Source organism: Coffea eugenioides, chromosome 9, assembly GCF_003713205.1.
Source record: "Coffea eugenioides isolate CCC68of chromosome 9, Ceug_1.0, whole genome shotgun sequence".
Classification (NCBI taxonomy): Eukaryota; Viridiplantae; Streptophyta; class Magnoliopsida; order Gentianales; family Rubiaceae; genus Coffea; species Coffea eugenioides.
Window position 1 is genome coordinate 11,941,971 of NC_040043.1, and position 26,942 is coordinate 11,968,912.

A 26,942-nucleotide genomic window follows, 5' to 3' on the forward strand; every position below is an offset into this window, starting at 1 on the left:
CTGTTGGATTGCTGGTTGTCAACAACTCTCTGTAATAGTCAGCCACCTACTTCCCAATTTGTTTCTCATTTTCCACCAACTGTCATCCATCCTCTGGAGCTTTGAAATCTTGTTTTTCCTTCTCCTGATATTTACACAGGAATAGAAAAATTTTGTATTATTGTCCTCTTCTTTTAACCAGCTTGCCCTTGCTTTCTGCTCCCAGAATCTTTCCTCTCTATTGTTTGCCTCTTTCAATTGATCATTCAGATAGTTTAGCTTATGATGCATCCCCTCTTTGAATTTATTTTTTAGTTGTTGAATTTCCTGTTTGATTCTGCCAATGTCCTTATAAGTATTGCTTTTCAGATTTTTACTCCAGTTTTTCAAAGCCAACCTACAAGCCTTTATCTTTCTTCCTAGCATGAACTTTTTTGATCCTGTTTGTGGTTCCTCCCATGCTTTCTTGATGATCTCAATTAATTCCTGATATTGTAACTGTACGCGACAAAATTTCAAGTCTGCAAAACGACAAGAAAAATACACGACAAATATGCGATATATAAATTTAAGAAAATAGATGAGTACAATCTCCGGGATTTTCTCAAACTTGTAGAGAGTTTCCTTCGATTCTTCTCTTCAAACGCTAAGTCAAGGGTTTCGCAGCTTGTTCTTGGATGCACCACTGATTCCTTCAAATCTTGATAAGGAAGATTTGAAGAACTTAGAAGATACTTGAAAATTCAAGTTTTAATATATGGAAGACTTGAAGAACTTGAAGATGCCAGCCTTTGTAGCTTGGAGCTTCAAAAGACTTGAGCGTATGAGATGTGTCTCCTTGATCTGCCCTGACTTGGTAGAGAGACCCCCCTATTTATAACCATAGTATGAGGTAGAGGTTGAAAACATGTATGCCGCTCTACTTGTCTTGCAAGACATGCAGTTATATTAGAACTATGTCAATTTAAATATTATCTCTTCATTTTGTATTTATTAATAAAGAGATAATATCAATAAATAGTTCCTTGATTGGCCAAGTTTGTAGGAATATATGATGCGGCGCCATTTGATTGGACAAGCTATTGCAGTAAATAAGACATTTACAAGGATTAAATGACCCTAAATATTATTTCTTTAATAAAAAAATAATTATTTAGATATTTATCCATAATTTTGCCAAGTCATATAGACATGTGACACGGCATAATTTGATTGGCAGAGATATCCTGGCGATTTTAATTTGTGGCAACAACTGATCTTGACATGTGCAGAGACAGGATTGGATATCGCGTAGCTAAACTTCCAAGGGTGCCTGACACGGGGCGATATCCAATTGGATAAAAATAAGTCACATAAAAAATTTATAGACAAATGGTAATTTTTAGAATTAATTAAAATTTCATTGTGTACAAAATGCCCCCTTGAAACTTGTTTGTGAATACTAAAAGAAATTGATGGAGTATTTGAACGAACAAGTTCCGACATTTTTTTTTCCTTCAACTTAATTTGAATGTCATAAGATCAAGACAATATTGATTTCCAACCAAAGTCCAGGGGTGGACTTGCATAGGCCTTTAATTAATAGTATGGAATGGTGATTGAATGTATCAGTACTTTCAATTCCCAAGATCAAATTACTTCATACTGAAACTTTACATCCACCGTCCCACGTGTAGCTTTCCATTTGCCAATGTATCATGCGCACAAGAATTCTTTTCCTTTGCGAATTCAATCAAACTCAATTCCTGGGAACTTAGGAAATATTTCGATGAGGACTTATATCTGTAAGAGGTCAACTTCCAATTGCAAAAGAAGACCAATCCCCCGGGCCTGTTAACTAAATCTCCGCGGGAAAAGAAATCTATTTCGATTCAAATTAGAATATTCTTCAACTTGAATTCTTCTTGAATGTGCGGCGCACATCTATTATAAATACTCAAGACCGAGGCATCAATTTACTCACAATCAAAACAAGAGCCAACTCTCTCTCTTTGTTTTTTTCTTTGCGCTGATATCATCAAGCTGCTGCTGCTCGTTCTTTGCAAATTGCTCCCATCGTGTCATCTTTAAATTGCTATGCCATCAGATGTGAGCCATTGAAAAATTTAGCTGCTGCTATCACTGCAATTTGAAAGTAATTATCTCAACCCTTGTTCATAGATATTCATATGTTCTTATATTAATGGCTTGCGTGCTTATTTTAATTCACTTTGCTACTCTGAGTGTGACTAATACTTGGAGTTTGCATGCACTTTGTCGCATCTAATGTGACTAATACTTTAGGTTTGCATGCTGAGCCTGTTGCGTCTTGAACTTATAGGATAATATAGTCTTGTAACGTGATTCCAATTCAAGTCCAATCTTCAATGTCATATTTGGCTCACTTATTTCCCATCAAATAAATATTATTCGTTAATGCTTTTGACTTCAATCATTATAGGCTAGCCCTCTTGCAAAAAGCAATCGACGAGTTTGGGTATCGAATTCAGGATCTTTGACAAAAGACTGTCACTTAGGTAATTTGATTATCAAAATTTTGTAAGAATTTCTTTTCAGCACCTGATTTTTCTTTTTTTACAAAATTTCATCAACCATGCAAATTAAGGATTATACCACGCCACTACCACATATCTCATTGATGGATAAACGAGGAGGGTTTCAATTGAAAAGTTTGTCATTATATGTGAATAAGCCAGCAATCAGCACCTTTGTTGAGCCTTTTATACCCTTTGAAGGATGCTTTCATCTTGAAGATTGGACCAACAAGTTGACTAAAGAAGTTGTAGCACCATCGACTTTCTCCACCGCATCAAAGGAAGAGGAAGTGGTTGTGTTAAATTCATCGCTTCACAATGAAAATTCAGAAATAACCAAATTCACACTTCCGTTTGTGGGGTTCAATATTGACAAAACTACCTGGAAGATTCCTTTGTCCTTCTTTGGCAAGACGTGCTTCACTTCTCACTATTGAGAATGGGTCGAGGACATCCTTGAAAGGTATAAAGAGGTGCTCACACGTGCCTGCATGTTTGAAGCCGTCTGCGCGTCGAGATTCTCCTACGACCATTGTGAAAATATCTTGTGAGCTTTCTTCAAATATTGGTCTCTCCACAAATACACTCTATACGTCTATTGGGGAGTTGTCCATTACATTTTGGGACTTTTATCGATTTGGTGGCCTTCAATTGATGGCGCATTCTTTGATGAAGTTGTCCCTTCAGCACAGGAACTTCTCACTTGTGACAAAAAAGGGAAGTCACTTCTCCCTGAGAGTTGCAGGCATCTCTTTTCTACTTACTACCACCTTTGGGCGAATGACCAAGGGGTGTGGATGAAAAACTGGATCGGTTTCTAGTTCAAAGGAGAGGCTAGATATAGGGATCCTCTGAGCAGGGCGAATAGAAGCAAAATCATATCTAAACCAAAACTAACCTACAACCCTTCTGGAAGCGTAGAACCTCATGACCTTGCTGATACAAAAGATTTCAACATCCCTTTTGCCACATTGGATATTTCAGGGTTCTTGAGAAAGGAAACCTATATTGCAACATTCATAGCATAATGTGTTGGATTTGCAAGTTTTTTTTTGCCAAGTAAGAAAGTCGATCACATTCGTCCAAGTGTCTTCAAGGTTGCATGCTTAATAGTCACCGGAAAAAAAATTTTCCTTGCAATTCCCGTCCTTGCGAGCATATATCATGGGTTGATGGAGATCTTCTATGTCCCTAATCTTGGAGAATGTGGGGTAGTTTTTCCAATCCATTACATCTATGTTTGGAATGGTCAATACTTTGACGTATATTATGTGAATAACTAAGTGAGCAATCACCACGCGCGTATGACAAGATTTAGTAGTGAGAGAGAAAATGACAATATTTTATGGTAAATCAGAAACTGATGAAATCTTCAAAGAAGTGAATCCTTTGATTCTTTCCAAATTGTGTTGGACTGAGAATGAAGAAAAGGTGTTGGCCGACAACGGGTCCTTATCATCAAGGCTTATGAGTTAATTTATCAGTCAATGCTCGTGCCATTTAACTCTACGTAAGGACAATATTTTTATTATTGAAAAATATAATCCTTGTAGATTTAGTAGACAGTTCGGCTTCTATCAGGATATTCCAAACAATTTGAAAGAAATCACTCACACTTATACTTTGGGTGAGACTATTCAATTATGGGATTTTTCAATTCGCACGCAGACGCAATCTCGGATGACTATACCTATGCATAGGAAGCATCCATTGATCACAAAAGACTACGATGTCTGGTGGTCAACACGGTCAAATAGCGTCTCTTCAACTTTCTTTAAATTTACCGTTAAGATCCTTCAGTAATCATCAAAGAAGGGCAAGATTACCTCTGTTAGTGAATCAATGTATCATAATGGAGTTATAGAGATTGGAATAGATCCTACGATATCTACCTTGTCGAAGGGCAAAATTACAAACACTTGCTTGAAAAGTATTAGCACGAAACATAAGTCTTCAAAGGATTCTCAATCGGTCACCAAAGAGACGAAATTAGTGACTTTAATAAAGAAGATGCCATCAACAATTTCAAAATCTTTGTCCATGACTTTCATGGGAGAAAATGCCGAGATTGAAATGTTGAATTATCCCGATTCTATCAAGAATATTGAAAAGGATGAAACTCAAATTCAGTACACGGGATTTATCCAAGAAGGAATCCATTCATTAGCAAGTGGTAGTAGCAATCAAGACCGCTATTGGAATCGATCAAAGAAGAGGACGTCTTCTGATTTAGAGGAGATTTCCTTTACATTATTGTTGGTTAGAATGTCACCACTTAAGATAATTAAGCTTATATTATCTCTTATAAATTTTATTTTTTTAAAACTTTTTTTAGCCCTTTTTTCTTGAATTCCACCAAGAAGATGTTGGCAACAATTCACAGATTGAATTTGAAGCAGATGATGCAATTTCAAACAATAAAGGTGACGAAGTTGTCGCCAGCATTCTAAAACAATTTGCCACCAGTGGATGTGTCTCATCAATGCATAAGAAGGGGCTGACTAGTTCGCACGAGATCCGAAAGAGGCCTAAGGTAGCATTGATTTCAGAATTTCATGGGCAAAAATTGATCCAAACGCATCGAAGGAAATACTTGCAGAGTTTGTGGATGGATTTTCGCAGGCAGATTCTTGACACTCCTATCGAGCAAATCTCTTCTTTATAAGAGTGCGCAAAGAAAATTATTATAGAAATCATAAGGACAGATTCTACCAATGATCTTTTTTTAAAAGACTCTTTGATAGAATTGTTTGCCAAGACAGAGACATACGATATTTTGGCATCTTCATCATGGAAAAAGATGAGTAAAGAGACACATACAGAACTTCTTTCTAAAGTGATTGCATAATTCGGGAGAGTTAAGACAAAGGAAGAAGAACTAACTTGTTATCTGTAGAATCTTGAAGAAAAGTTGCAACCTATCGAAGATAGGAAGAAAGTTCTTCAACAGGAACTTATTGATTTGGAGAGACAAGGTACGTAAATCAACTCGACTATCGATCAAAAGTATGAAACTTTTATAGAGATCCAAATTGAGATGACCCAAACGCATGATGAGTTCTCTTCTATCGAGAATGCCAGCGTCTTAACTGATGATGCAGCGAAGGAACTTGAAAACATGAAATCCGCACTCGAAACATGTAAAATAGTTGTAGTTGATTATAAGTTTGATATTTAGACTTTTCATCATTTTCATTAAAAATTTTTTTTTATCATTTTTTTCATGTAATGAAACTTTTTATGAATAATAAAATACTTTTCATCCCTTATCTCTTATTATTTTTTTTCTAAGAGAAAAGTACTTTTAAATTTGCAGCAGCGTAGTACATGGAAGAATTGTATTGTTTGAAGAGAAACTTTTCATAAAATTTATTCATTGATATATTACAAAAAAACTTACCATTATCGGTGATGATATAACTTGGGACTCTATACCGGTAAATAATGTGCAAATGAATGAAATCTACTACATTCTCTTTCTTGATCTCTTTTAGAGGAACTGCTTCAACCCATTTTGAGAAGTAGTCTGTTGTTGCCAAAATAAAAATGTATCCACAGAAGATTTTAGAAGCGATCCAACTATATCCAAATTCCAAACATCAAATGGCCAAGAACCCACAGTTGGGTGCAATGGTTCAGGAGGTTGATGGATGAAATTGCCGTGAAATTGACAAGTTTGACATCTTCTAGCGAAATCGATGCAGTCCTTCACCATCGTTAGCCAGTAGTATCCCATTCTCTTAATACGAAAATATAATTTTGGACCAAATTGATGAGCACCACATATCTCAGATTGAGCTTCCTCCATTGCTTGCATGGTTTCATCTTCTCCAAGACATCGTAGAAACACTCCATCAAATGATTTTCGATAAAGCGTCCCTTTATAATAAATGAAACGTGGCGCTCGACTGCATATGTTAACCCTTTTCTTGGGATCTTTTGATAATTTTTCATGATTAAGGTAATCAATGATGAGATGACGCCAATCCTCCTTTTCAATCTCATGGACGTATATATGATAAGCATTTTCTCCCCCACCATTATCTTGTTCATCGAACATTAGGGATATGATTCAATTTTGACATATTGAGATTTGATTTCGATGAGAAGGTAAAGTGAGCATGGACACTAATCTTGCCAAAGAGTCAACTTGTTGGTTGAATTTTCAAGGGATATGCTCTATGGTGACATTGCCTAAATATCCCATGAGTTGTCTCGGATAATGATAATATGAGATTAATTCAAGTTTAACATTATAAATATCAAAAAGTTGGTTTACCATCAACTTGAAATCACCGTAGATCCTAAGATGCAATTGTTTCATGTCTACAACCATCTCAAAATCAAGAATTAATGCTTGATATTCGGCCACATTGTTTGAGCATCGCTGCATTAAATTGAAGAAGTACGACAATATTCTGCCTGAGGCGTATAAAAGATGACTCTCGCACCAGCTCCATCACGGTGAGCAGCCCCGTCGAAATACATCAACCACAGAGATTCGACCTTAAATACTTATTCATCGGGGAGTTCATCAGTCAACTGTCATTCGGCAGGTATGGGATGATTAGCTAGAAAGTTTGCTAATATTTGTCCTTTGACAGCCTTTACAGGTACATAAATAATTTCAAGTTGTTAAAATTAAAGACACCTTCTTACAAGACGGTTAGTAGCACTGGTTGTGTCATGACATATTTAATGGGGTTAGTTTTGGATATGAGTTGGATAATGTGTACTTGAAAATAATGTTTTAATATTTGAATGACAAATATAAGCCAAACACAACTTCTTAATAGGTGAATAATTCAACTCATTTAATGTCATCATGCGACTCAAGTAATACAGTGCATTCTCCTTGCATTCATCATTTTCTTGAGCAAGTAAGGCTCCAACCGATCGTTCTTGAGCGAAAATGTAAAGGATTAATGGCTTTCTGGGAACTGGCGCAGCTAACACAGGAAGACTCATGAGATAACCCTTAATACTTGCGAAAGCATTTTTGGGTACTCCTTTTTTTTATCAATCGACTAAAGGATTGGCACCATCCGGCCAAATTAGAGATAAACCTCCGAATATAAGCCAATTTTTCTTGAAAACTCTTCAATTTATGGATATTTAGTGGTTCAGGCATATTCACAATGGCATTAATTTTAGATCGATTAACTTCTATTTTTCGCTGATGAATGATGAAACCGAGAAACTAACCAGAAGCGACTCCAAATTCGCACTTTAAATGATTCATTTTCAGTTGATATCTTCGAAGGTGTTGAAAAATTTTTCGAAGGTCTTGGATGTGATCTTCTCGCTTTTTTGATTTCAACACAAGGTCGTCAACGTAGCACTCCACATTTCGATAAAGCATATCATCGAAAATTCTTTGCACTGCCCTTTGGTATATTGTTCCGGCATTTTTCAATCCAAACAGTATTACTTTATAATAATAAATTCCTTTAGGAGTGCGAAAAACAGTGAGTTTCTCATCTTTAGCTATCATGCGTGTGGTTGTAACCAGAGAATCCATCGAGAAAAGATAGTGCTTCGTGTTTCGTTGTAGCATCTACTGTCAATTCTGTGATGGGGAGTGAGAAATCATTTTTTGGACAAGTTTCATTCAAATCTCGAAAATCTACACACACTCGTATTTGTCCATTCTTCTTTTTCACAGGAACGATACTCGAGATCCATGTTGGGTACTACACTTTTCGTATGAACCCAATTTCAATCAACTTATTTACCACATTTTCTATCAAAAAAATTAATTGGGGTCGAAAGCGTCTTTGAGCTTGCTGTAGACACTAAAATTTCAATTCTATTTAATTTAATTTTAATTTTAATTTAATTTAATTTAATTTTATAATTAAAATTCATAAAATGATAGTTAGCTAGTTTTATTGGATTAAGGTTCATTTTCTTTTAAATAATTTTAAAAAAAAAAAGAAAAGTCTTACAAAAATTTGTTTTCAATCTTTTCAAATTTAATTTCTTCAAAATAAATGAAAATTTGCAAGACAATTTCAATTAGAAATTTCACATTTTGTTTACCCTAAATTTGTTTTGAAAAACATAATAAAAAGAAAAAAACAAAAAAATAAAATATGTGGAACGCATGCAAGATAGCTAGGTGGAATGCATGCAAATGAGCTATGTGATTTTGGCATTTTGCACATCACAACATTCAAAGGATAGGTGGTAAGGACATGTGGAGGTTGGAGGAAAAAACTGGAAAACAAAAAAAGAAACAAGAAAAGGAGCTTTGGGGGGCTGAAAAAAAAGGGGAAGGAAAAGGGTTTCGGCTGAGGAAGAAGGCAAGAGGGAAAAGGAAAAAAAATCGAGAGAGAGAGAGATTGAGAGAAGGGGCAGGAGAGAAAACAAGAAAGGAGGAAACAAGAGAAACTGCGGGGAGAGCCTGCGGGGGAGAAAAGAAAAGGAGAAAGAGAGAGACTGAGAGAAAAAAAAAACCAGAGAGAGAGCTTCGGGTAAGAAGAAAAGAGAAGGAAAGGGAAAAGGGAGAAAAAGGGGAAGGAAAAGGAAGAAACCAGAATGGGAGAATCTGTGGAACATCTAGGGGATGAAAAGGGAAAATAGCAAAAAGAAACGAAAGGAAAAGGAAGATAAAAGAAAGAGCAGAGGGGAGAGAGAATTTTTGCAGAAATTTTTGGGGTTCAGGCTGATTTTCCGTCATTTTGGGTGGCAAATTTCTCCACTTAATCGGCTTCTTATTGGATGTTTTAAGAGATCTAGGACATCTAATTCAGCAGAGGTCCAACTTTTGTTTAGAGAATTGTTTGAAATAACATCAAGAAGGTATCCAAATCGGGGCTCAAAAACAGCGTCTTGTCATTCCTTACAATTTTCTGGGTTGCGGGTCGGAGGAGTTCCTCACCATTTTTCACGTTCTCTGGAGATTATTTCATGTTCGAAAACACTTTCTAGGATAGAAGTAATCCAACTGTGTCCTTTATTCATGGTAAACTTCCATTAATCTTCATTTGTGTTTCAAGATTTGGTGGGTTTGCTTGTGATTTCTTGCTTTATAGTTCGGGTACTCATTGTTGTGACCGATGTTGATGTTTTTTTTTTTCGTGAATGTGATGTCCTGCTCTTTCTCTTAGATCCCTTATGATAGTCGAGTCCATCAAGGTTCTTAAAAGGAAAACTAAGCATGAAACTTTGGTGCAACAAGCTCGAACTTCTTGGCTTGTTGCAGCAATGTTGATAGATGCGTTGTTTGGTTGCATGAGCTCTTGGTTTGCTTGAAGTTTGTGGTTTGTTTGTTGTTTGATTGGTATTCAAAGTTTCTTTCTTTCCATCTTTGCTGCATTTTTCATATCCAGTTGCATCATTGAATCTGCTGGGAATAGGCGATTGTGTTTTGGGTGATGTTAACAACGTTGGTTTGAGGTTATAACATTTGGGTTTGGTTGATGAATCAGTAGGCTTCGTTTGACGCATGAGCATATTCTAGCTGAATAAGAAAAATTGCAGAAAGAAACCAGCGAAGAAGAAAGCTTCTTCGAACCAGATGCATGAAACCTTTTTAAAATTTCATTTTGACCCCTGAATTTATTCTTAATTCTAATATGGCCCAAAAATAGGGAAAATCAATCAATTTTATCCTTTTTGAAAGTCAATCATCTTCTCATGATATAACCATGTTTTAAGTAAGTTTATTTTCTGATTTTAGGAGATAATTAGTAGAACTCCATTAATTTTTAAAGCTTTATTTTTGACTTCTAATCTTAGCCATAATAATAATTTAACCCTTAAAACTTTTATAATTGTTTCATTTAGGTCCTTGCTTGTTTTAATTTCTTAAGCATGGGTTGTCTACTTTCATTTAAATGATTTAATTGTTTAATTTCATGATTTATTTCCATTTCTTTACATATTATTGCTTTTATTTGTAAATTAAATTGGTACATTGACTACTTTGTTGATTTTTGGAGCTTTAAATAGGTTAAATCTAATCCCAATTAACTACTACTTCATGGGGAGGTATTTTCTTTTTATTATTATTTAAAATCTCTTTATGTGCTCCTATGTGATTTTATGTGTGTAATTGCATGTTTTTCGAATATTATTTTATTCTATTTTATTTTACTTCATTTATGCACTTTATTTGTTTTTAATTTTATATATTTATTTTAATTTAATTTTTGATTATTTGAGAGGCATTTAAATGCCAAATTTGTAATAGTTAGGGGGTTCAAGACATGTATTTAGATAGAATATGTAATAGTTAAGTTGTTATTTTATTATTTTATTCTTTCCCCCCATAGATTGTAGTTAGGGTCCCCAAATGTAATAGTTAGGTCTCTATTTGCTTTTATTTGTTTGTGTGTTTTGCATGATTGTGTGCTTATGTGTTTACTCGCTTTCTTAGGGCCTTTGCATTTAAATATCATGCTTATGTGCTATGTGTTTTATGTGATATTATGTGTTTACTTGCTTTTACTATGTTTTATATGATTTGTTTAGTTATAATAAAGGTATGATGTTACCACATTAGTCCAACGCTAGTTGTGGCTCTTTGTTCCGATTTCTTACTAGTCCAACGCTAGTGAGAACTTATAGACATGGACTAGTCCAACGTTAGACCCTTAGAAATTGTTTACGCTCTAGATCCTGTTTATGTGACAAATTACTACATTTCATGCATATTTTCTACTTCTTTAGGATTCTTACCATTTTGCATGATATTTCCTCTATATGTAGGAGCAAAAAGAAGTCAAAATGGCACTTTTTTTATTTTCTTAATTTGTAAAATATAAAATGACGCCCTATGCATCATTTCCCTCACAAGCCAATGGACATAAAGCTATTATATTTACAATTAGAATCCAACAAAAATTTTCTTAATCGGTCACTTTAAAATTTCTAAAAGGGGCAAATTCCACACTATCCCCTCAAACTATTCCTGACATCTCACTTCAATTCCTAAACTTTAAAATGGGATGCTTACATGCCTAAACCATAAAAACCGTTCCAATTAGGTAAAATGATTGACGGAATCTAGAAAACCATTAGTGTCCTAGGGGTGCAGGAAACACGCATAGTTAATGCGGTTATGTAAGTGTTAGAAACTAAAACGATAAGGACATAAATGTAATTTCATTCCTAATATCCAAGAAATACATAAACAAAAGGGTATTTCATTGTTTAAAATTTGCAATTCTATGAAAAAAAGAGACTAGGAAGGAAGTAAAGCCACATCACCCACTGGCGATGGAGACTTCCAAAGTTCTGTGTCTGTAAAAGATGCCGTTTGCAGCGCATCCAAGTAGATGAATAAGCTTATATGAGTTCTTACAAGATAAGCTTAAAAGAGTTCTTGATGTAGCATGTTTATGGCTTCACCTCAAGTCAACATGGGCTAAATCAAGAGAAGATGCTCAGCCCATCTACTTGCCGGAAAGAATGTGGAGGGGTCTTGGGTGGAGAAAGGCCTCGAAGATCTTTTGGAGGCATTGAGGATGATAGTTGGGGGCCCGTTTCAAGGGTGTAGAGGTCCATATTTTGATCAACCTTCAATTGGGTTCAATAGCTTTCCTTACCATGTGCGATTAATTTATTTTGTTCAAAAATTGAAAAAGAAAGACAAAAACAAAGCGCAGCTTGTGGAGGAATTCAATCCTAATATTCTTTACATCTGAAGCCCCTCTTTATCCCTCAATGTTCAAACTTCTCATTTCTCAAAAATCTGTTTGCATCCTTAGTTGATTGTTCTTTGATTTACGTTTTTTGCTTTTAGTCTCTTCTAGTTAGTTTATTGTTTTGTTGAATCATTCAATCCTGTTTATCAAACGAAGCCTCACGATTTTTTTTCTATTTCAAATATTTGAAAATGTTTAATCACTTTCAGGGCTTGCAAATTATTTATAGATTTGATATTTTCTAATGTCATTGTTTTACAATAATAAACAATATGTAGTGTTTTTAACTTTAGAATTCAGAAGGTCATTGTAGCATATTTAGTTGTATCATCATCTGCAAATTGGTTTTGGTTTTGCTTTGAAATCTAAAGGGAATATGCTATCTCCATTAAACATGCTATCTACATTTATGGGTTTTTCTTTTCCAGCTTATGTTAGTGAGAATGAAGAAAATGAAGAAGTTGGCATTCAGGTTTGAATGAAGATAGAGATGCATGAGAAGCATTTTTGTGAAGAATTGGTGGTATAAAATCTTCAAAAATTTTGGTTCAACAAAGTTGCAGATTCAACTTTGAAATTTTTTGATTCAATGGAATTGTAAATTCTGAAAATTTTTTTATTGGATTTCACTTGTGATTTATTTGTAGATCTGCTCATGTGTTTGGGAGTTGGAAAACTGGATTTGTATAGTTTGGGTTGAGACATTGATTTAGCTCCATTGTTGATATTGAATTAGTGCATTTTTTTTGAAAAAATTTTGTATTCTTCCAAAGATAATGAAACTTTTTTTTTTTTTGGGAATAGAATGAAACTTCTGTCTTGATACTTCTTGCCTGCTTGATTTTTGAGAGAACAGTGAAATTATGAAATTTAACCATGGGTTTGGGTAGGAAAGCTTATACCCCGTGTTAATGTAAAATCATATGTTCCCTTGATGCTCTTGTTAATCGGTGTGTGTTTCCCATTCAACCAAAATATTGACGATTTTCTGGATTCCATCAATGATTTTACCTAATTGGGATGATTTTTATAATTTAAGAATTTAAATGTCCTATTTTAAAATTCAGGCACTAAAGTGAAATTTTGAATATAGTTTGAGAGGATAAAGTGGAATTTACTTTTTCACCACCACAACCATCATAACCATCTAGTGAACTCTCAAAATCTCCCCTACCACCATCACGAGGCACTGTCTCATTGTCAACAAAACTCCAGCAATGGATTCCTCTAGTTGCTCCTCCAATTGCTTTTCTTCCCAAATTCTCCTCAACTCTTCTTCCAGGTTAAGAACTCCTTGCCTCCTACTTTCACCGCCACCATAAGAACCTCATTCGCCATCATAACTAGTAGTAGGTGCTCTTTCCCCCAAATCCAACAAGAGTTTTCGTCTTTGTCATTCTTTTCATCACTGTTACCAGTCCCTTCCTCTTTCTCCTCCTCCTTCTCATTCGCCACTTTTCCTACCACAAAGGTCAAAAAGCTTCCCTCTTCTTTATGCGATCAAAGAACATTTTTTTTCCTTATGGGTCTATATTTTTCTTCTTTGGAAAGATTAGATATGTCTTGGTGGTGGTGCAAATCTAATGCTTATGGTGAGAAGAAGATTAAAAAAGGGAGAGAGGGAGAGAGAGAAAGAGAGGAAAGGAAAAGTTTGTCAAGCTAAATGTGCCATTTGATTTTTTCTCATACAACACATGCGTTCTTAGTTTTGTCAATTTAATGATGGAAACAAATAAAGGAGGCTGAAACCATGTACTTTGGCTAATTCAATGGGCAAATATAGGTTTTCAAGGAAAGTTGGCCTTCTGATGTTCTCAAAACGTAAGGAAATGTTTCTTTTCAATGAATATTACCTTTCACGTGCATTTGCTGTTGAAAATCTTAAATCTATAGCTATCAAAGATGATATAGTCGAAACTATCATTAGAGTTATGTAAGTTAAGGGCAACTAAAGATTTACTATTCACCTATATTATTTTGTGTTAATGATGCTTCAAGAAAATTTGTCAAATCTCTTGAAAACCCACAAAAAAAAGAGTGAAATCTTGTTGCCTGTGATTCAGTTAAATGACCTAAGTGCACAAGTGTGGTGTACCATGAGCTAGGCTAAGCCGAGCTCACCACGTATCATGTGCATCATAACTGGCAATAGATATTATAGATATGCATGATGAATAGAGTCTACGCATGAATGTGAGAGGATAATGCAACTGTTCCTAAACAGTGTAGGAGTTTTTTTAATAATTCATAACTTATCACTAACTACTTATTCATCTTTATAACAGGGGTATTATATTCAATTACTGTTCATATGGGTCCATACATGTTAGTTGAATCGTAATCGTGTAACATTTTCTAGACCTTACATCTTGAATGTTTGCATTATTAATGAAATTTGATATGTGAACCTTTCTAGATGGTTATTACTTATCTGTGCATGAATAGTGTTGGGATCATTATCCATCCTCCTACTCTAAATGGCCTACAATGTCTAACTATTAGTGATAATTGAACACTCTTGACTTTCTCTCTTTAAAAATCATGAATTGCTCATAACTAACTTGAGCATCGGTGTAGACTTGGAAGATAATGCTTTGGCTCTTTGACCTGTTGCTTAGTATTCTAAGGTCATCCTACCTTTCTGCTTCTGCTTCCAATTCGGATAGTCATAGGACTTGTTACTTTAACAAGCAAGGTGGTGTAGAGTATTACTACATGAAAAAGATTACAAAGTTTTAGGGTTGCACTTCTAAATCCACAAAGCCTTTTTTGATAGAACAGAAGATCATTCAAACTATTATAAAGGAGCCTAATAACTAATGTGAGACTCGAAGTAACCACCTCAATATAGGAAAGATAGCCGAGAAAACTATACTACTAGCTCGGGAAGTTCAGTCCATTGCTTAGTCTGACATGATATGATTGATGTGACCTGTGCTACCTAACGTCATCAAAGTAGGTCTTTCTGATAGCCTTATAGCCAACTTATGGATTAGGGGCAGGAGCGGTCATCAGGCCGACCGCTCCTGAACGGTCCTTTCACAGGCAAAAACATGAGGAGAAAAATGATCCACGTCAGGAAGGCTTAAGAAAGGGTAAAACCGACGCCGTTCGAAATTAAAAATTTTGACTTCCAAACATAATCAGACAGAGCAAACGGTAGAATTGAAATTTTGAAAAGCAAGTTGAAATTTTGAATTAGCCGCAGAAAACAAAATTGAGGGAAGAGTCTTGGCATGCTTCGTCTGAAGGTAGGGAGTTGACAGAAAACTCTTATCTCAGTTTTCTTTTCTTAGAAAACTCTTTTCTCAGTTTCTGTCTGAGAGTGTTACCAAGAAACTGAGAAGAGACTTCGGAGACTGGGTCAGCAAATGTTGTATCCATTTAAATGCTTACAAGGCAGGCGGCAAGGTAGAAGCAAACAGAGGAAATTCAGCATCTCATAAAACACCAGATTTTGTCCTTCAACTTAATAGCAGAAGCAGCTGTGCTCTCTGAGTTTGGTAAAACGTAGAGCGTATTTACAATATCAAGGTAACGTGACTGAACCATGTAACTAACCGTGGCCAATCATTTGTCATCCAAATGCACATCTGTTAAATGAATGATGAAATTAGGTTTACTAAAGACATCATATGAAGATGATAGAAGAATAGTAAAGTTGTACCATGTCTGTGTGTATGTGAGCATTCAGCTTTTTAGTGATGGATTATAATGAAATAGTAGTTATCGGAAGATCCAGGGGTATGTATTCAAGTAAAACGGAATTAGGGAAAGATGAGAAAAATAAAGTCACATTTAACAAGTGAATGAATGTACATCCTGTTGTAAATTAGTTACAAGTTATAGGCACTGTATTATAATTGATATGAATCATTGTGCATCCAGCAGTTGGTCCATGCTCATGACACAATCTTAGTTTGCCCCTCTCTCCTGACCATGTGGTATGTGTAAAATAGAGGTACAGAGTTGAATGAGGTGAAGCAGAGGAAAAGACCGACCTATGTGAATAATAAATGGGTGTACTTGGTATTGTAAGTAAATTACATGATGTAATAAATATATTACAATGAGTAGAAAATATTTATTTGACCCTCAAAATATAGAAATAGTAGAAAATGCGGAGTTGGCTTCGGCAGTTGTCATTGACGAATGACATAAGGTCTAGTGAAATAAAGTACCTAGAACCTAAATATAATCACCCGAGTGGATGAACATACAGTTAAAATATACTTACATTATGTGACTAACACATTACAGTACGTATAACCTAATGTACACGGAGTTGTATTGTATATACATAATGCGTTGTCTTAGAGTATAATAGGATTTGGTATATGAGTATTTGTACAACATTAATCATATCGATTGGGAGTAATAATAGGATTTAATATACAAGTAATGTGTGTAACATAACACATTATGAATGGTAATATACACTTATGTTGTCGTTTATGTACATATTATTCATGAACTGTTGTAAATTATGGTGTTTGATACATAATTGGTAGGAGCAGAAGTAATGGATTATAGCAAATTAGCAGAAAATGGGACTCCTGAATTAGGAATGGAGTTCAATAGTGAAAAAGATGCGTACAAATTTTACAATAAATATGCCTTTAAAATGGGTTTTAGTGTACGCAAAAACTATTTAAAATGGGTTCTAGAAGCAAAGTTGTAAATTAGTTACATGTTATAGCCACCGTATTACAATTGATATGAATCATTGTGCATGTAGTAGTTGGTCCATGTTCATGGAGCAATATTAGTTTGTCCCTCTCCTGACCATGCAGTGTGTATAAAATGGAGGCGTAGATCAGAATGAGGTGAAGTAGAGGAAAAGACATATATGTGAATAATAAATGGATGAATCTTGTGTTGTAAGTAAATTACATGATGTAAAAAATATATTACAATGAGTAGAAAGTACTTGTTTGGCCCTCAAAATGTAGAAATAGTAGAAAATGTGGAGTTGGCTTATGCGGTTGTCATTAATAAATGACATAAGATCCAGTGAGTTAAAGAATCTGGAATCAAAATATAATCACCAGCGTGGATGTACGTACAGTTAAAATAGACTTACATCGTGTGACCAATACATTACAGTCCATATAAGTTAGTGTACATGGAGTTGTATTTGTACATAGATAATGCCGTTGTCTTAGAGTAAAAACAAGGTGATGTGAATCATTAATCATATTGATAAGCGTAATAATAGGATTTGGTATACGAGTAATGTATGATTCATAACACATTATGAATGGTAATATACATTTATGTTATCGTTTATGTATATACTATTCATGAAGTGTTGCAAATTAGGGTGTTTGATACATAATTGGCAGGAGCAGAAGTAATGGATTGCAGCAAATTGGCAGAAGATGGGACTCCTGAGTTAGGAATGGAGTTCAACAGTGAAGAGAATGCGTACAAGTTTTACAACAAGTATGCCTTTAAAATGGGTTTTAGTGTACGTAAAGACTATTTGAATAAAGACAAAGACGGCGTGACCACGTCTAGGAGATATAGTTGCTGCAAGGAAGGTGTAAAGCGCAAGTACGAAGGTGATGTGATGCCAAAGAGGACACGAGCGTCGACGAAAACAGGGTGTGGAGCTAAAATGGTTATCGTGTTGTTTAGATGGACAATGAAATACCGTGTGCATGACCTTGTCTTAGAGCATAATCATGAGTTACACATTGCTCAATGTGCGCATATGATGCCATCACAAAGAAAAGTGAGTGTGGCTCAAGAATTCCAAGCTGAAATAAGCGAGGATGCTGGGTTTTCATTGAAACAGAGCCATGAGCTTATGGGAAAGGAGGCAGGTGGGATGGATAATGTGAGATATACTCGAGATGATCTTAAACGATATTTTCGAACGAGACGGGTAAGGAGCTTGAAATATGGAGAAACAGATAGCATGTTGAATTATTTTCAAGAGCAAACACTCGAGAATCCATCCTTTTTTCATGCCGTACAGCTGGACTGTGAAGAACAGATAATGAAATCTTTTGGGCTGATGCAGGAATGTTAATTGACTACAACATTTTTGGAGACGTAATCACATTTGACACAACCTACAAAACAAATAAAGAATACGGCCACTTGGAGTATTTGTGGGTTTTAATCAGCATAGGAAAATTGTGATATTCGGTGCTGTCCTTATGTATGATGAAACGATAGATTCTTTCAAATGGGTGTTTGGTACATTTCTCGAAGCAATGTGCGGAAGGCGTCCAAATACCATACTAACCGACCAAGATCACGCCATGGCAGCCGCTCTTTCTGTTGTCATGCCTGAAACATTTCACGGTCTATGTACGTTTCACATAAGACGTAATTTTATGAAACATTTTGGCAATCACTACAAGGAAAATAGTGATCTTCCATATATGTTTGGTGCCTGCATGTATGAGTTTGAAGAAGTGGAACAATTCAATAGGGTGTGGGAGGCGATGGTGAAGAAACACAATCTTGAAAATAATGAATGGCTCTCCGGGTTATATAGAATTCGTGATAAATGGGCAAGGTGCATGATGAAAGAAAGATGGATCGCAGGAATGCGAAGCACCCAACTTAGCGAAAGCCTAAATGCAGCAATTAAAAATCATTTGAAACTAGATCATGACCTTGTGCAGTTCTTTAGACATTTCAATCGGGTGGTTGATGAAAAGAGATATAATGAACTGATCGCAGAATATGAAATAAGGCAAAAGCTGCCCATGGTAGGGTTAAGGCAAACACCTATGCTTGTGCATGCATCAGAGACGTATTTACCAATCATATTTGTTACATTTCAAAATGAATATGGCGAGTCAACAGCTATGGTTATATTGAGACAACAAGATGCAGCGATGTTTGTGGAGTTTGCGGTCATGAGGTATGATGGAGGACCTGAAAGAATAGTGGTATTCAATCGGAATGATCTAAGTGTACGTTATAGTTGCAAAAAATACGAGAATGAATGCATTTTATGTGGGCACGCGTTGAAGGTGTTTGATACCGTGGATGCTATACAAATTGCGAGACACAAACACTAGCCACTTACATATTAAGTGATTTAGATGAAGCCTCGGGTTCTTTGCTACCAAACTTTCCTATTGGTTTATCTCTACCACCTTGGCAACTTGAAGTTCTCGATCTTTTTCCTGCCATCTGAACTAAGAGTTATACAACTGCACTTCAGTTCTATTATGCTTTCCCAAGTTATTCTGAATGCATTACAAAGTAATAACATCTATAATACATCACTTTCAAATCTCAGTAACAATACTTTCAAAAACTTGTAACTTTTGTTCCACACTATGTTTGCCAAAATTAACAGTGAGTTAATTATTCTGCTGGGCATCTTCCACTTACAATCTACTCTCACTCATTTATCATTTTTTACACAATTGACCTCTTCTTCTATTTCTTGTCCTACTGTACACATATGAGTTATGTATCAATTGTGAGGTACCAATTGAACAATTATGTAATATAGTATTTTATAGAGCAATTATTATATTGTAATTGCTAAGTCACTGTGTGTTACACTTATCCAACTTCATGTCCAATCACACTAGCGGAGCAAAGCTTGTAACCCTTTTTCCACATTCAGTATGTCAAACTTAGCGCAAGTAAATCATTTTTCATACCTTGTTCAGCTTGTCGTCTGCTGCCCTACCTATCAAGTTTCAAACAATCGACTTCTTCTTCTCTTTATCCTGTGATTATACAAATATGAGTTAACTAACAAACAATAACTAGAAAGTTCACAATATGTTCATGCAATTTTACACATCAGTTTTGCTACTATAACTTCTGAATCACTGCATGTAACAGTTATCCAACTTGCTGTCCAACATGCCTAGTTAAAACAACTTGTAACATTTTTGCCCACAATGCATCTATCAATCTCAGTGTTATATACATTCACGCCGCTTAACAATTTTACGCTGCATCACTATTTATTCATATCAAATGTCCCTTATACAACACTCTGATACATACTTAAGGGAACTATCTTTGTAACACTTTTTTTTCGCTTTGTATGTCACAATCAATAGGATGTACAAACCACAAACAAACAAACTATAATCCGCCCCCAACCATTGCTAGCCAACAAAATCTACAATAAGTTCAAAGCAATAACTAGTACCCCTGTTATATTATTACCCAACCAATTCCATACCCCATTCACACGATTTTGCAAATACTTGGCGCACTAAATTTTTTGCACCTGTCCTCCCCAATGTTGGCCACCAAATTACATACCTTTTACCCCTCAGTACCAATAAACATTCTGTTCCAACAAAATCATTAAAGATCAATTAACCTATTCATTTATGACATTGTTCAAAAATAACAACTACTCACATCACTCCACCACCTTGTTAAGTTTCGAAAGTTATGTCATAACATTGCTGTTTTGTTACCTGGGTGTTTCCTACTTTTTCTCTTCTCCAGATGCCCCAACGTTCCACTTCACAATTTTGATTCACTTTTGTCAAGCCCTTCTAGATTTCAAACCGCGACAATTCTGCATGTTGGATTGCTCATTCGTTACAAATGTATTTTTCCCTACTTTCCCCTTTCCCTAGTTTGCCCCAGCCACTTTCTTGCCTGTAGCCACTTGCTTGTTCTGCCTCCAGCCACTTTCTTATTTTCTTTTTCTGCTTCCGTTTTTTGGTGTTCTGGGGTGACTGAAATTTGGCTATAGTTAGTGTGGAGGGAAAGCAAAAGACTTTTGTGTTTGACGATGCATTTGTGTTTGCACGCTTTGTTTGCGCGGGATTTTGTCGACTGGAGTTGACGCTTCGTGCTTCTTCTTGCTGTGCTTTTCCTTCAACAATACTGAAGTTCCACAGATTTTCGCAATGTTCAACGCACTGTACCAATTCTCTTTATTTCCTCTGTTATTTTCTCCTCTCAAATCTTGCCCTATTTTTTGGCAGATGTGAATTTCGGCAACTGCTCCATTTTCGAGGGAGTGTAATTGCGTCTTTTCATTTTCAACCTTTTATTTTGAACGGGACTTTGCTAACGATCGGTGCTGACGGTCCGTTACGGTCTCCTCACTTCTTCTATTTTTTTTCAATTCCAACTAAATCAAACGGCGTCGTTCTTTGCCCTGTTGAAGACTTGCTGACTTGACTCATTTGCCTCCTCACGTTTTTGATTGTGAGGAGACCGTTCAGGAGCGGTCGGCCTGACGATCGCTCCTGCCCCGTATCCGCCAACTTATATATCTGGTCTAACTTGTCAGGATGGCTCTAATATCAAGACACACCATAATTTTTTCACTATTAATACATTCAAGTCTCATACATAATAGGTAACGAATCTAACCTCGACTACTTTACTTGAGATCATACATTCCTATACTCTTTTAGCTTAGGTACTGGACTTACAATAGGGGAAAGCCCTACTCTGTGTCTTCCTACTATTTGATATTGTTATGTTGTAGAATCATCTTATCCCCAGAATACCTTCACAATCTTGAATTTTTTATGACGTCCTTGGGAGAATCATTCCTTGCTCGCACAATTAGTGTCGTCTGTGAAAATTGATAAGTTTAAGTGCCTCTTGCTTCGATGACCAAAACCTGATTATATTGAGGTAATCAGCTCTCCCAAGTCCTTAAAGGCCAAGCAATGATCCTCTAAGAAGGTCATCAAGTTATCTCCTTGAGAAGCCTCAGTGCCTCAGTGTAGATGCTATTGCCTAGGTGGCCGAATTTGTGGCCTGGAACCCTAGTCTTTTTGAAGAGATCGCAAGATATATGAAGGGGAAGAAAAGGCCAAGCCCTTTTGACAAAAGCCTAAGGCTTCTCTAACATAGTCCTCTTTTAAAGGTAAGTCGAATGATAGTTACCCAAAGAAGAAGAGGGATAACCCACCAAATAAAAGGAAAAAATGTACTCAAAATTGGCGTCAGTTTCAATGGTCCTTACGAGAAACCCATTCAAAAAGAAGGAAGCTAGTGAAGCCTCTAGGTGGGAATTTTTCCTCTATGGGGATTATATGAGGGCTTCCTCTTTTACCCCTGATATCAATGAGGAGCTGAATTTCAAACTACCGAGTTCCCCCACTATGATGATAAAGGGATCCTAAGAATGATATCCATGCTTTTCTCTCAGCATTTCAGCTTTATGGAGTTTTCGTTTTTATAATGTACCAAGCTTTCCTATATTTCTGCAAGGAAACACTTGAAAATGGTTCTGGAAGTTGGAACCAGAAAGTATCTCTTCTCTTGAAAAATTTGGGAATAAGTTCATCTATCAATTCGTCTCTTTTTGATCGATCACTAAGACCTTGACATATTCTATGAAAATCAAGTGGTAGCCCAATGAATCGCTTAGATTTTGCCTAGCTCATTTTTTCAAAGAAAGCATCCAAAATTTTGACCCAGATGAGTAGGTCACCATGGTAGCTTTCATTTATGGGCTCAGGTCTGGAACTTTTAACATGAAATTCCATTAGAACTAATTCTTGTCATTAAACGAGTTTTAAAAGTGAATAGATAAGTTCATCCAAGCCAAAAACTCCAATAGGCTCAAAAGAGAGGTTCATACCTACCAAGTTACAACGGATAGAAGAATCAAGGTACACCAGGGAAAAAGTGGGGCAGGCACCTCAATCGGGCCTGGGCAGTGCAACTGAAGCATTTTTGACCAAATTTCTAGAGCCAAACCTCCCAATTTAGCAAGGACTTGACTCCCCTTAATACTATCCACTCTCACATCTTGGACATAACGGAGCAATAGAATTTAGGATGTCCTATGCCGAGGATAAAGAGAAAAGAGAGAAGAAAAACCCCAAACTTTACTGTGCATACCATCACGATATTAGCCATAAGACTAAAAATTGTAACAATCTTAAAAGAAGATCAAGAATTTGCTAAAGCAAGGATATCTCTGATAGTTTGTTAAGAATGACAAGAGTGGAGATTCTAGTGAAGATCGTCAAAAAGATCGTTAGGTTGAGCATTGAAAAAGTCATTAAGATGACTGATGAGATTGGCAAAGTTATGATAGGCCTTAACGAGATGGGAGAAATAATATGTCACTCTGAAACCGATTCCCTTACCTTGGCTTAGCATTTGGCTCAATGATAAATACCATATGTGGGGGACTTGGAAGAGGCAATAGATAGACCTCTTAGAACAGGACTTACTGATAAGTTGCTAAGGTTTGACTAAACTACCATCTAATCCCTGTGGTTCGGTAATATTACAAGCACTTCCTTTCTCACTCATGGCATCAAAGCCCTAAAAACAGAAGTAGTATAATGATAGATTTATGTCTCTTTGGGAAAACTTATAGTTATAGAAAACTTACAGTTAAAAATAAAAGATTTCCTTATACTATATAAAAATGAGTTATGGTTAAAGGGGATTTGAATTTCAACCACATGGATAGGATTTTTGGGAATGTGGACTATTGTGTAGTTTTTTAAAAACTTTTGGTACAACTGAGGGTAGCATGTGTTTAGGTATATTTATCGAAATGCCCTCATTTTTTATACATTTAAAGTTTTGATTTATGAAGACATCTAGGTATTTCTAAAATATGAAATTATTTTATAACCATTTTTGCATCAAGTACAACTTATATAAATTTATGTGTTGGTGTAATTGTTGAAATGGTGTTATAGACACATTTAAGTGAAGTATAGCTTTTATTGTGCAATTAACACAAAGACATATTAACAACTAGCCATTGGAGGGTATTCTTTTGTTTGAAACAACTTATGTCTCCTCTTGGGCGATTTTCAACTGACATCTGTAGGGGCCATATGAAAATGGTAAAAATATAAAAGTATTGATAAAATAAAGTGTACAAAGTGTGTGCTGCAATTAGAATGTATTATTATTAGCTTTGTTATATTTGATGACTATTTCTTTCCAGAATATACTATTATTTGTCCAATGAAAAATTTTCTTTAGCTATAGGCAACAAATATCCGCGCGATGTACGGGCACTGGCCCCTAGTTTTTTAATATAATAAGGCATAAAGCAAAAAGTTTGTTACAGTAAACAAATATTAGTTTTCTCCTAGAAAAGAAATATGAGAAAAAAAACAAGTAATATAGATTTGATAAAATATGAGCAGAAAGGGACAATGAAAGAAATTGAAGAAAGGAGGAACGCCAAAACATGAAAAACGAAGAATGGAAGAAATCAAAAGGAAAGGCGGAAACTAATAATCAAGCGAGGAAGGAAAAATAACAGAGGAAAAGTAAAAGGCTTCACTAAATCCACCACCAAGTCATCATAACCACCTGCTTTCCCCATATTTGAGTTAATTGTTCCTTCTCCACTACTAGTACTTTCCCTCAATCCTTTCTCCTCAATCATCATAACCACATGGACCAAGTCAAAGACAAGCACAATCCCACAATAAACCAAATTCTTGACCAATAGTATTATGCTTTGATAAAGTTCAAGAGATCTATAAGGTCTTGACACAAGGGATCAACGGGAAGTATGGATTAACTTCGTTTAGAAAGAAGCTAACATGATCTGTATTGAACCAGTAGGTATCTGGAGCTTCATTTAACAATTTTTTTTAGTGGTTTGGGTTAAATTTGTAATTGACCATTGGTGTATAATATTCTCAATGGGCTTTTTCCCTACTTTAACAGAGTTAAATTAGGATGCAACTGGTAAATTTGGCAATGATGCAGATGCAAGAGGCGACCTGAAGGCAACTAATTTTCATCAAACTTATAGTGAATTTTACATTAAAGACATGTTTCTTTCCTTCAAAAAATGATGTTGAGTAGGTTGATCTAGTAGAGAGCATTGATATTTTAGTGCCGGTTGTTGATCAGCCATAGCTATGTCAATTGACGTTTTTTCTTTTTTTTTTCAGTATGAAATATGAATAGAGGTAAATGTAGGCTAGGTTTTTGAAGGAGCAGGAAAAGATGAGAAGGTGTTTATTCTTTTGGTGGCAATCTAGGGTTTTCATTAAGATTCATGTTGACATCATTAAAAGATTAACAGTCAACGACAACTGATTAGTGAGAGGGATGCATCTGTTATACAATTTTTAGTTTGGGGGACCTTCTTGGAGTTTGGCCAAACTTTAGGGAAAAAACAGTAATTTGATCAAACTTCAGGGGATATAAATGTAATTAACCTTAATTTTAATACCATCAAGAGCATCTAACTATTTCAACGAAAGCATATTGACAAACATTATCTACATGTATTCACGTGAGGTAATTGAAAAAAATTTCAATTAATATATTTTTATAATAATACACCATCCAAATATTACAAAAAGGCAATTTATTTCAAATCTCCTACCATTATTGTCAATGGCTTGAGATCACCTTCTTGTTTTAAAATCAGGACCTTTAATTTTTGAATCCTCAACCTTGTGTACTTTAGTGTTAATATATCATGGTCTTAATTTTTTTTTCATCATAGTATGTTAAAGTGGCTTTGTCCTACATCGCTTTTTATATAAGGGAAACTTTCCCTTAATTGTCTATAAATATAGTAGGTCTGTGATATGAATAAGTGTACCAAATTAAGAGAGTTTTAGTGGGTTATTTGGGTCATTAAATCTTTTGTTTAGTAAAACATTTTGGGCTCTCTTGTATTTTAAGTATTAGGTGTTTTGGATCTAAAATTACTTTTCTAAGGTATTTTTGTATTCTCTTCTTTATTGTAAAATATTGTTCCTCCTCTACCCGTGGACGTAGGTCAATTTGATCGAACCATGTAAATTATTGTGTTCCTATTTTATTTATTTTTGTTTTGTTATTTGTCATTTGGAGTTGTCAAAAATTCTTTCGTCAATTTTCGGGGGGCCAGCCCTAACAAACTAGCATTAGACCTTCTTCGGAGGCTTTGAATTTTGTGGTAACAATGACAATAACAAAGATTGTTGTCAAGAAATTTGACAGAAATGTTAATTTCAGGATGTGACAGCTCAAGATGGAGGTCATTTTGATTCAAGACAGAGTTGATTTAACAATACAGGAAATTGAGAAAAAGTCAGAGGGTGTGACAAATACAAATTTTACTGAGATGGATAAGAAGATAAGATCCAATATTATCTTAAATCTCTCTGACAAGGTTTTGCGGGAGGTAGCCACTGAAATTTCGGCAAAGGCCATGTAGGACAAGTTTAAGACCTAGTACATGAAGAAAACAATTGAAAATTGACTTTATTTAAAGCAAAGTCTGTATATGTTTCGCATGACTGAAAATATATCTATACTCTCACATCTTGACAAATTTGATTCCATTGTTATGAATTTGGAGAATATAGATTAAAAAATTGATGATGAGAATAGATACTATAATTTATGGAAAAAAAATAATTTCATATCGAGAAATTAAATCTGCATTAAAATCGAAGGAGCAGATAGACAGAGATATTACTGGAGAATTTAGTGGAAGTTAGGCGGAAGGTCTGGTTGTTAGGAACAGAACCGAGAAAAGAGAATTTAACAGTAGTAAATCTAAAACTAGATTTAAATCCAGACATAAAAATTTAGAGTGCAATTATTGTCACAAAATGGGGCACATTAAGGCAAATTATTTTAAATTAAAAAATAGATTGAGCAAAAGGAGAAATCTAGTGAGAAAAATATTGAAACTGCCAAACCTGATGTTGCAGTTGATGAGAATGAAGGAAATATTTTCTTGTGACTGATGACAGAACATAATCTAAAAATGAATGAATTTTAGATTTGAGCTACTCTTGTCACACGTGTCCCAATAGAGATTTATTTTTCACTTATGAATCTTGTAATAGTGAAATTGTTTTGA

The 26,942-nt window shown here is 35.3% G+C and overlaps 2 protein-coding genes across 2 annotated transcripts; both read left to right on the forward strand.

Moving 5' to 3' along the window:
• The first annotated feature begins 17,522 nt into the window (after positions 1-17,522).
• Positions 17,523-18,203, forward strand: LOC113782208 (protein FAR1-RELATED SEQUENCE 5-like). The gene has a single exon (XM_027328116.1). It carries the CDS (start codon positions 17,523-17,525, stop codon positions 18,201-18,203), a length of 681 nt encoding a protein of 226 aa, XP_027183917.1.
• A 187-nt stretch (positions 18,204-18,390) lies between these two features.
• LOC113782209 (protein FAR1-RELATED SEQUENCE 5-like) lies at positions 18,391-19,209 on the forward strand. The gene has a single exon (XM_027328117.1). The coding sequence runs from the start codon at positions 18,391-18,393 to the stop codon at positions 19,207-19,209; it is 819 nt and encodes a 272-aa protein (XP_027183918.1).
• The last annotated feature ends 7,733 nt before the right edge of the window (positions 19,210-26,942 follow it).